Source organism: Penaeus monodon, chromosome 8 (assembly GCF_015228065.2).
Source record: "Penaeus monodon isolate SGIC_2016 chromosome 8, NSTDA_Pmon_1, whole genome shotgun sequence".
NCBI classification, from domain to species: Eukaryota; Metazoa; Arthropoda; class Malacostraca; order Decapoda; family Penaeidae; genus Penaeus; species Penaeus monodon.
The window spans coordinates 47,999,387-48,011,886 of record NC_051393.1 but is presented as its reverse complement, the minus strand read 5'-3'; the positions used below and the strand labels follow the sequence as shown (position 1 = coordinate 48,011,886).

Below are 12,500 nucleotides of genomic sequence, written 5' to 3'. Positions count from 1 at the left end.
AGCTTCTGCTCTCTTGTCTTCACAAAAGGGGGACAAGCTAGGCTGATGTGATGTATTGCAGAATATAAGGCAGATGATAATGGCATTAATACTTTACTGCAAGCAAAAATACTGACATAAACATGATTTGTAGTATGAGCACTGTACCACAAAACATCTGATACAAAATGAAAGCTAACCTAAATAAAATGGTTCACAAAATAAGTACTGTTTAAAGTCAACATGATATAAGTATCACAACTCAATAAATACTCTATACCCCCCCCCAAAAAAATGACGACTTTTTAAACACAACATATCTGGAAAATAGGTTATATCTGAACATGAAAATTTAGTAAAAGGCCTGATGGAACACAAAGACTGCAATGTTCCATATCTTCTGTATTCAGATTATGCAACACAGATATGTAAATAAAATCTGTATCAGAAAAAGTTCTGCACCCTTTCCAAATTACCCAAAAACCTATTTCTTTTCTGATATCAAGAGAAGTCACATTTTGTTTTCCCATGCCCTTACTTGGCCAATAACAGAAAAGACGTGTGATTACGAAGCTGTGTTCCACCCCAGATCTCTCCCTAGGCAGTAGCCAACTCAATGGGTCAAGAATCCCAGTGGGTTCGAGGCACAATCATAAGGCAGGGCAATTACTGCTCAAATTTTCAGTTTGTGCACAACATGACCACCACAATGCAGAATTTAAGTGAAGGACTGAGATTGGAACAGTTATCAAGACAAAGTGGTTTGAGAGTTAAAGCTCTAAAGAAAAAAATATATATTACATACAGAGTGCAGAAAACAAACTCCATCAAATAACTGCTCAGTGAATGTTCAAATACCTTCTCTCAGTTTGATCATTTTTATAACTAAATACCAAAGTACATATTTTTGTTTCACTTCATGAGGTCAATCAGTTGTGGGTTGTATCAATTAAGTCATTATTAACTAATAGTCATTTCTATGACTTATGGCAACATGTCTTTAAAAAAATGACAATGAGAAAGAGAAACTTCTATGACGTAGAATGAGAGTTGCTGTTTACTTGGCTGCCCTTTCAGAAGGATTGGACGGGGGACAAGAATGCAGATTAAGTAACAAGAAGTCTAGTGAGGGTTTGGGGTGGTAGGCTGAACACCAACTCCCTTTCCACCTGCTTGACCTTTGTATATGAGGTACTCCAGGTGAGCCAGAACACGAAACATTTCCTGAGCTCCTTCTTGGTACTGGATGTGTCTTCTTAAAGTGGAAAGAGCTGCCTCCACATCATTCAGAGAAGGACCACGTTCTCCTTCCTCTTCATTATCATCCTCTTCCTCATCTTGCTCATCATCTTCATCATCATATCTCAAGTCATCATCTTTGTCAGCCCCAGTGACAACAGCAAGGATGTCGTCATCATTGTTCAGGTTACACACTTGAACTTCATCATCAAAGTGAACAAAATCATCAAAAGTCATGTCTGGGATACGAAGTCCAAGAGTTCGCAGACGATGAAGTAAAGTTAAATTTTCAGCCCCCATGGATGGATCAGGTGGTGGTGGAGGAGCACCCCAAGCTCCATATTTGCTAACTCCTGCACGGGCAAAACTGGCACTAATGACAGCATCAGACACACTGTGCCAAGCAGTGGCCAGCTGATGTAAACAAGTTAAGAGACTCAGCTTTGTGTTAAGACGTCGGGTGCGCTTGTTTGGAGTGGGGTCGTCTCTCTGCATTTGGTTGACCAATGTTTCTAATATGCCACGTCGGTAGTTTCGCTTAAATGCCATCACCACACCATGGCGCAGTGGTCCTAGAAAACCATTAGGAGCAGTTACCAGGCGTACTGATCGCAAACCACCAGGAGGCTTGGAATGCACTGGTAAACATGCCGCAATTACAACTACCCTTCTGCCCTGTTGTACAAACCAGGAGTCAACATCCTGCAACCAGGCTCCAAAACTATCACTGGTCATCCATGCCTTCTGATTAGCAAGGTACTGCACAGGCAGACTCTTAACATGTCGAAAACTAGAAGGCTTCGGATGTTTGCCTACTACAAGCAATGGAAATTTCTCTGTTCCTGTCATATTACCACACAATAATACTGTGAGTCTCAGTCTACTACGGATGCCTCCTGCACATCTCTCCCCACGCAGATTAGGGGCAACAGTTGGTAGAGTCCTATATAATAAACCAATTTCTTCAACTGCAAATACATCACCAGGATCAAATTCAAGTAATAACTGAGGTAATACAGCAGTCTGCCACTCTCCAGGCTTAAGCTCTGGAGAACTGTTTTCTTCCTCTTCTCTCTTTCTTCTGGCTGGAGCTCTCCCAAAAACTATATTTTTCCTCTTTTTAAAACGGTCTAACCAACCATGAGTTGCCTTGAAATCAGTATGACCAAGTTTACTGGCAAAAGCAAGGGCTTTGGCACAGAGAATGGGTCCCGAGACTGGTGTTCCTGTACTGATGGCTTGTTTATACCATGAATACAAAGCAGCTTCTATATCTTCCCGTTTGGGTCCCTTCAGGCGTTTGCTGTCTGGGTGGAACATTCCCTTCTTCCAGCACTGTAAATAGCTGTTTGATTTTTTCATAATGGACTTAATTGTTGAACGATTCACCATATATTCCTCTGCCATGTCTGACTGTTTCTCACCACTATTAATACGTTTAATTATTTCAATCTTGACCTCAAGAGAGAGACCATTCCTGCGTCTATTAACATTATTGGAATGATTTTCTAGCTGATGCTCCTGCCACAGTTCAGGGGATGCAAGATTGACCCCACATGAAATACATGGATATACAAGTGTTCCTCCTGGTTCTTCAATAGGAGAAGGTACTTCCATGGTGTTGCTGTCTTTTTCTTCTTCCTCTACCAAATCTTCATGTCCATCTGGATTCTGGGCATCTCGTTGCTCGTTTTTCCTCTTCTTCGCTGCTGAGGTCTCTAGAGGTTTCTTCTTCTCTTTGGCTACTGTAAGGGGGACGTCCGGAGGGGGCGGCACTACTGGCTGTTGTATAGCTTCTGGAGGTGGAGGCTGCTGGAACTGTGGCTCAGTGTGAGTTGGTGGAGCAACAACGCTGGGATTGTTATATTGCATGTCTACCATGGGCAAGAACTGGCCCCCTCTCCCATAGGGTGGGGCTCTGTCTGTTATGTACTGGACAGTGGGTGGAGCATGTGCATGGGCTGGTGGTGCTGGCTGATGATGAGCATTTGGAGGAGGGTGACGGGAGACCTGCTCATATGCAGGCCGCGGGTGTGGCTCATGGCGGGAATATTGTCTTTGATAATGATCAGGTGGAAACTGAGGAGGAAGAACAGGACCCCCTACAGACAGGGGAGGTTGATGAGCTGCAACCAAGGATTCTGAATAACCCATAGTGGCTGCAGCAGCAGCTAGACGTTCTAGCTCTGTACAGGTACTGCTGCTTAGGCGGTGGAGGTCTTCCATTTTGCTGTGACGACTACTGTCAAGTAAGTCCTACTTCAGAAGTTCATCATCTGAAAAAGAGATGTTTCATTAGCATTGCATATATATCTATATCCATATCTATATCTAAATCTATATCTGTCTATTTCTATGTTTATCTATATATCTATGTGTGTGTGTGTGTGTGTGTGTGTGTGTGTGTGTGTGTGTGTGTGTGTGTGTGTGTGTGTGTGTGTGTGTGTCTGTGTGTGTGTGTGTGCATGTGCGTGTGTTAATAGCTTCATAAATTACAAGTTTCCAAAGACAATAATCTTAGCAAACTCACACTTGCACAAAACCTGTGGTCATTCCCCACATTGCTTAATGTAGTAGGACAGAAACATCCTGTTATATACTACCAGTTAGACATGAACTTCAAGATTTGGCAATTCCAACAGATAAGTACTATTAATTTTCAGTAGTAATGATTCATGAAACATTTTGCAGAAACTACCTTATCTGAAATTTTCTTGCTAGTACATACACATGAACATTTATACTATTCTACAAATTTGTTTTTACATAAATAAACAATAACACCTTTAGCATTACAAGTGCCTTCAATTCACTATAATAATCATAAAAGTAAGATATCTAATAATAAAAGCCACAGCACACATGCACATACTCACATACATACACGTTTATAATACTATTCTATGCTGATCTGACCCATAAACAAAACTGATGGTAGGAAAGGCATTGAAATTTATGTTAACTTTCTTCTTTTCTCTTCTCTTTTCTCTCTCTCTCTCTCTCTCTACTCTCACTCTCTCTCTCTCTCTCTCTCTCTCTCTCTCCTTCTCTCTCTCTCCTTCTCTCTCTCTCCTTCTCTCTCTCTCCTTCTCTCTCTCTCCTTCTCTCTCTCTTCTCTTCTCTCCTTCTCTCCTCTCTTCTTCTCTCTCTCCTTCTCTCTCTCTCCCTCTCTCTCTCCCTCTCTCTCTCCCTCTCTCTCTCCCTCTCCCTCTCTCTATCCCTCTCTCTATCCCTCTCTCTATCCCTCTCTCTATCCCTCTCTATCCCTCTCTCTATCCCACTCTCTATCCCACTCTCTATCCCTCTCTCTATCCCTCTCTCTATCCCTCTCTCTATCCCACAAAATGGCCTTCAGCAAATACATGTATTTCCCTGCTCTTCTTTAACACAGATCCTATATATAATCTTACCTTTGTTAACAATAGCACTGTAGAATGTAAATGCGCTCTTGGATGGTGTGCTTCATCAGTCTGTTGAATATACACAGAAAATCAAAATTTGCAATAAAGAAAACTACATAAAAATTAAGATGACTAAATCTCAGCATATGACCACATAGACTTTGATAGCTTTGAGAGATATAATATATAATTAATGAAGGATCCTTGCTGAATCACTTTTGTGGGGGGGGGAAAGAAATACATAAAGGCAAGAATAATAATTTGTAAAAAGCGCTCCAGGCTATTTACTTTAGCAAAATATCATTTTTCATCAATATTGAAAAAAAGAAAGAAATTTGGCATTCACACACTTCTGTTCAGAGAATAAAATTCACTCAGACAGTAAATTTTACTCGGAGAATAAATAAAATATCATTTACACATCTTTCCTTTTAACCACAAAGCCTTTTAATCTTTAATATCCATTACTTGCTTTAAGACCAAACAACACATTTACAATTAATAATATGTGATCTTATCTTCCCCTCCGGAAAATCCTTTGCAAATCCCGTGACTGAGTGATCTGTAATTACTAGTATTAGTATTGATAATGGCAGTATTAGTATTCATAATGGCCACTATATATAGAGGATACCAAGTTTACCATTGTCTAGTATATGGCAAAGGAAAAGCCTTGTGCTGGAGGTATGTCCTGTCATTTCTTTATTGCTGTTTGGATGCATAATCTTTTCTTTGCATTTCTGTGGCATTAGTGTTCTTTCTTTCAATAATTTTGTTAACTAATGCATTAAATAATTACTGCAAAATAAATTGGTTAAGCAACTTTTTGTGATTCTTTGTTATTTTTGACTGTCTAAAATTGTCCCTATTAAACCAATGTTATAATGGTATGCCAGTATATGACCATTCCTTCTGGAGGGACATGACTCAACCATACAGCAAGAGATGTATTATTGACATTATTATTATTATTACTGTTGTTGTTGTTGTTGTTGGTTTTTATTATCATCATCACTATTAATCTTATTACTATTGTTATTACTGTCATTACTGGTTTATTACTGTCCTTTGCAGTATTATCTTTATTCATCATTATCATTATCATTATCATTATCATTATCATTATCATTATCATTATCATTATCATTATCATTATCATTATCATTATCATTATCATTATTATTATTATTATTATTATTATTATTATTATTATTACTATTACTATTATTACTATTATTATTATAATCATTGTCATTATTATAGTAGTAGTAATAGTAGTAACTGTAATTGCTTTTGTAATAGTAATAGTAATAGTAATAATAATAGTCATAGTGGTAGTGGTAGTGGTAATAGTAGTAGTCATTATTATCATCTTAATTAGTTATTATTACTATTTTTGTCAATATTATCATTACAGAGTGAGTGAGTGTGGGTGTGAGTGTGCGTGTGCGTGTGCGTGTGCGTGTGCGTGTGCGTGTGCGTGTGCGTGTGCGTGTGCGTGTGCGTGTGCATGCATGTATATGTAAATAATAATAATAATAATAATAATAATAATAATAATAATAATAATAATAATAATAATAATAAATAACAGTGATGATGATGATGATATTAGTAATAATCACAATTCTACTACTACTACTACTACTACTACTACTACTACTACTACTAATAATAATAATAATATTAATAATAATATAATAATAATATAATAATAATAATAATAATAATAATAATAATAATTTTAAAATAATAATAAAAAATAATAAAATAATAATAAATAATAATAAATAATAATAATAATAAATCATAAAATAATAATAATAATAATAATAATAATAATAGAATCAAACAAAATATATAAAATAATAATAATAATAAATAACAATAATAAAAAATAATAATAATAATAATAATAATAACATAATAATTAATAATAATAATAATAATAATAATAATAATAATAATAATAATAATAACAATAATAATATTAATGATAATAATAACAATAATAATAATAATAATAACAACAACAAAAAAAAAAAAAATATTGACAAAGAGTATTATCAAATTATGATTATTTCTTTTTAAATAACAGAAATATTAATAGAAGAAAAATAATATATGTAAATATTCCTTACAAAATTCATAATAATAAAGATCAATTTCATTATCATTATCTTTCATCAACGTTGCAAACCATCATTTTGGATTTAATAAAATAATAACTTTCCAAATGAGATGAATATATTTAAATCATTTTTCATAGTAGCAGTACAAAAGTCAGCCATGTGCAGAGACAAAATTTGTTTCCTTTTTTTGTTGCTTTTTTCCACTACACATGAAAATAATAATCAGTATTTACAAGCTACAGATTGCCATTAAAAGAAAGATGATTTCGTTTATACAGATACAATGATACAGCGCATACAAAACAGAGGTCAATACCACTCTTAACAAAATACATATAGACACTACATACACATTTCATTATGTATCCCGACCTTTGAAGGTACGGCTGAGAAATTAATGTAATTTGTACACGTTATGTAAGTAGTTATTTATGGTTGGAATTCCCAACACTTTTTTTTCCCTCCCCGAAACATTTTTATCTTTTAAAATGGAATGAAGAATTGTTACATACAAGTGCATAAAAAAAAGTGAGTATCATAGTCATTTTTATCTCTTAATTCACTTCAATCTTGCTTTTCGACTCGTGACTTTTAGAGAGTAAAAGATCAGAAAGAGTATATTATCTCTCCATATTACATTATGACGAGAATTTGCTCCTAAAAAAAATATATATACCCATATCGAAATCAATCATAAATGCCGACTTTCACTGCCAAAGAAATATCACAGTAACTGCAGACTTAAACCTTAAAGATTCAGCAAAAGAATATTCTCCTAAATGTAACTGGAAAAAAAAAAAAAAAAAAAAAAAAAAAAAAAAAAAAAAATCAACATGTATGAAAATTAATGGCATAACTTGGGAGATTGTACATTCTTTTTTATTTTCTTTATTCTAACAATTAAAGAACCTTTAATAATTATGCATAAAAAAATAATTCAAATTATTGATGAAATAATGTCAATAAAATGTAATATATAATTAATATTAATTACACAATATATAATTAATATTAATACACAATGATTACTGACTGTACCAATAATGATTATGCTAATGATGACAATAATATTAATCATAAAAATAGTTGAAATAATGATAGTGCTGATGACAAAGACTGTGGCAATAATTAATAAATAATAATAATAATAATAATAATAATAATAATAATAATAATAATAATAATAATAATAATAGTAATAGTAATAGTAATAGTAATAGTAATAGTAATAGTAATAGTAATAGTAATAGTAATAGTAATAGTAATAGTAATAGTAATAGTAATAGTAATAGTAATATAATGATAATGATAATGATAATGATAATGATAATAATGATAATAATAATAATAATAATAATAATAATAATAATAATAATAATAATAATACCAACAAAAAGAATAAAAAACAATAACAACAACAATGATGATGATGATAATAATAATAATAATAATAATAATAATAATAATAATAATAATAATAATAATAATAATAATAATAATAATAATAATTATCATTACTATAATGATGATGCTGATGATGACGATGACAACAATAATAATAGCATAAACAACCGTAACAATAACAATATAAACAATAGTAATAACAATAATAATGTTATTTTTATTATTCTTATTGTTGTTATTCTTATCATTATCATTGCCATTATTATTACTAGAATCATTATGATTACAGATATTACTATTATTTTTTGTCACTCACGATAAAAATAATATTACTGCAACAAAATCGATATTTACATTACCAATATTACACTAATGTAAACCAATATTACTCACAATGTCATACCATTGTATTTCTTTTATCAATGACAAAAACATTAGCTCAAGTAAAACTAGTAAGGAAAAAACATATATAAAATAGTAACATTACCAGCAACAGTAGTCATCATTATCATCATCATCAGGACCATAATCAAGAGTATAATAACTAGAGCCACGACCAGAATCACATTCATGCGCAAAGCACTACATCTCGAACTGGAAAACCAAAGCTGCAAAATTCTCTCAAGTTGATACAACATCCATACCATTACAAGCTTGCCCTTCTGTTTATACTCCTATTATATATCACCGGTAAACGTACATTTCTCAATATGACTGACCGTTCAAGTTATGGGCTTGCTTGCCTCTTTTCTTCTTTTCACAATGATTTTAATGAAATTTTCAAACTTACATGCCATCTGCATTATACTTCAATTTCATCACTCATATTTGTTCTGAAGTTGAAAATTTAATATCTTCCAGTATCAAAATAATTAAATATAAAAGATGATTTTTCATGATAAATTCATAACAATTTACACCACTTTTATTTTTTTCAATGGTAAGTACAAGATGGAATTCAATCTGATTCTTCGTTTTGTGACTTGAACATACATCTATAATATACCATCAGTCTGTTGAAGAATAATCACAAAGAGATTACTAAACTGAGGTGACAGTTACCCATAAGATATATATTTCAATATATAACAGGGTAAGTAATTAAAGGCTAAAATAAATCTAAGAAACTTAATGCAGCACTTCCTGAATGCTATTTACTTCAAAATTATTGTTGAACTTAACATTGTTAAAATATAAAAGTTTTTAATATATATCTGCACCATTAAGTACCAGCATCTCATTGTAAATATTCCAAAATGGCACATCCATTTGAGATAACAGAAACATTTTCATACCAGGTTCTCTTTTTGTGTCTTCCCATCTATGGAAGCTTTAATGTTTCATGTTGCCTCAGAGGAAGCTATGGCAACTGGGGGTTTACTACCTCCTTTGTGAATAAGGAATTCAAGATGGGCTAAAACACGGAACATTTCCTGAGCTCCTTCTTGATACTGAATGTACTGCCGGAGCGTTCCAAGGCTTGCATCAACTTCTGTCATTGCAGGACCATCTTCTGTTTCCTCCGTTACTTCTGCCTCACTATCCTCTGGAGCTTCTCCCTTTTCCTTTATTGCTTTTATCTTTTCAATCTCTATATCTTCTTCCTCACTATCTGAAGACTCAATATCTGCTCCTGTAACAGCAGCAATGATATCATCATCATCCATTAGATGACAAACTTGTAATTCATCATCAAACATCACAAACTCATCAAATGTTATTCCATCTGGAATTTTGAAGCCTTTTGATTTCAGTTTGTGGATTAGCTCAAGATTTTCTGTTCCTAAATTTGTTTCTGGCATGAGATTCATCCCCCACAATGCATATTTACCAATACCCGATCTCTGAAAACTATTGTTGATTGTTACATCGGTTACTGCATGCCAAGCAGCAGCAAGTAAGTGAAGACACGACAGTAGATTTAATCTCATCTGTGTCTGTTTAGGCTTCTTTTTCTTCTTCAAATTTTCTTCATCCATGTAATTGAGAAGCGATTCTAACACTGCTCTTCTGTAGTTCCTCTTAAGAGAATGAGAAACCCCTAATTTACATGGGCCTATAAAGGTGGTTGGACTGGTAAGTACTCTGACAGCATTCAGTTTAGGTGATTTGGGATGAATAGGGAGATTGGGTAATATGAGCAAAACTTTTCTGTTCTGCTGCACGAACCATGAGTCTAAATCATGAAGCCAAGCAGTGAAACTCTCTGTCGTCATCCAGGCCTTGGGATTTGCCAAGTACTGTACTGGCAGGCTTTTCACATTCTTGAAGCACTTGGGTTTGGGATGTTTGCCAATGACCAAGAGTGGAAACTTCTCTGTACCTGTCATATTTGTACACATGAGGACAGTCACTCTATGCTTACTTTTACTGCCACCAGCACATCTATCTCCTTTGAAGACTGAGGTTTTGTTGGGCATGACACGGTACAACAGTCCTATTTCGTCGGCATGGAAGACATCATTGGCTTCATATTCCATAAGTGCACTGGGAAGAACCTGACCTGTGAAGTCTGCCTTTAGATCCTCAGAATCTTCCTGATTGTCCTTATCTTTATTAGGTTTACCTCTCCCAAGAACAATATTCTTTCTGTGCTTGAACCTATCTAACCAGCCATGTGTTGCTTTGAACTCCTTATAACCAAGCTTCACAGCAAAATCTTTTGCTTTCTGGCACAATATAGGTCCAGTAATTGTCACATTCATTTGTAGAGCTTGCTTATACCACTCATACAGAGCCTCTTCCACATCCTCTCTCTGCGCACCACGTAAGCGTTTGCTATCTGGATGAAATTTTCCATTCTTCCAAACCCCAAGAAATTTCTCAGCATGTTTCATAATGAAGCTTAGTGTAGATCGACCTACATTGTATTCCATTGCCAAATCAACTTGCTTTTCTCCTGATTGTATTCTTCGAATTATCTCCACTTTAGTTTCTAATGAAAGAGCACCACGTTTCTCACCAGTATGGGCAATTAGATGTCTTCTAAACTGATACTTTCTCAGAAATCTCAAGTCACACAAACTGCATACATAATATTTTCTACCATCAATAAGAACTGGTTCTGGGACTTCTGTTATGTTTATCTTTGCTTCCCCATCAGCACTTGTTCCTTCACCTGCATTATCACCCTCAGAAACTGGTTTTTCTTTCTTATCTTTTGTTTCAGCTTCTGTTTTCTTATCTTTCTTTTTCTTTTTCTCCTGAGGTGGTGCCGACATATTTCCAGAATTATCAATGACTAAACCATCTTGCACAAAATTCACGACTGCTTGCGTTACGGCCTGAGTGACAAGACTTGTTGACGTGGAGGCTGGCAGCAGAGATGGCTGCGAAAGGGCAATACCCGTCCCTGTGGTACTTATATTCTTTGTATCAGTATACTGAATCCCTCCAGGTATGGTGGCACTGCTGCCAGACACTGTAGTGGTGTACTGCTGGGTTCTGTTTCCTGTGTGGCTGAAATTAGTTCTCTCAACAGTATACTGTGAATTTCTGGAGGATGCATGAGCATGTGCTGGTGTTATAATGTGTTGATGCTGTGTTGTTGCTGTGTGGGTACCACGATTCTGATCATAAACTGTTCTGGGTTGGTATTCACTCAACCTTGCAACTGCATACTGCTGTGCACGAGATAAGTCATAAGGATCGGCATACTGAGGTACAATGGAGGGAGCAAGGGTGCTTGGGGGCACACCGCTTGGTAGGTGATGGGATGGAACAGATATGGAGTCGGAAGAATATCCCATGGTTGCTGCAGCTGCAGCTAACCTCTCCAGGTCTGCGCAAGCAGCAGTTGTCAATCTCTGCATATCATCCATTTTGAAGCACCTGAAATGATAACAAATATATATAAATTTCAGATGTTCTATAAATTTATGAAAAAAACACAATACTATCATAATTTATGAAAAATAAAATCACGACAGTTCCTTCACAAAATACAAATTCCTTGCTAAAATGTGTGTATAGAGAACAAACTCATGCATCTGTGTATGTGCTGAGGGGTGGGAGGTGAAGCAGGGTACATGCATGGGGGTGTGGTACGGGGGTGGATGTGCTTGTGTGTGCAAGAGTAAATGCGTTGGTGTTCCTGTATTGATTGACATCTTGAGATAGAACTGAAATCAAGGAATCAGTGAAATGGCCTTAAATCAAGCATTTTATAAACAAAACAAAACAAAACAAAACAAATCAGCCATCAGGGAACAAAGTCAGAAGGGTTGAAATGATTAAAAAAAAATTTACTGAGGGTTAAAAGTTTATTCATTTTGCTTCATCTACAATTTGCTTGACAAAAACAGCAGCACTGTTGATTGAAGATTAAGTATTCATCATCAGTAGC

At 34.8% G+C, this 12,500-nt stretch overlaps 1 protein-coding gene across 4 annotated transcripts in view; it reads right to left on the bottom strand.

Annotated features, from left to right (window-relative positions):
• The window catches only part of LOC119576389 (tigger transposable element-derived protein 4-like), an 18,886-nt gene that overhangs the window by 476 nt on the left and 5,910 nt on the right, over positions 1 to 12,500 (bottom strand). Inside the window, exons 1-3 of one of the 4 annotated variants that reach the window (XM_037924063.1) lie at positions 9,451 to 9,474; positions 4,629 to 4,688; positions 1 to 3,494 (exon numbers count right to left, since the gene is read on the bottom strand). The exon at positions 1 to 3,494 is cut by the window's left edge and continues 476 nt beyond it. In XM_037924063.1, the coding sequence (XP_037779991.1) occupies positions 1,102 to 3,444 (2,343 nt within the window). In that variant the 5' untranslated portion in view covers positions 3,445 to 3,494; positions 4,629 to 4,688; positions 9,451 to 9,474 and the 3' untranslated portion in view covers positions 1 to 1,101. Of the gene's footprint in view, positions 3,495 to 4,628; positions 4,689 to 6,848; positions 11,987 to 12,500 lie in introns of those variants that run through there. The other 3 variants (XR_005229056.1, XM_037924062.1, XM_037924061.1) reach the window with 3 other exon arrangements.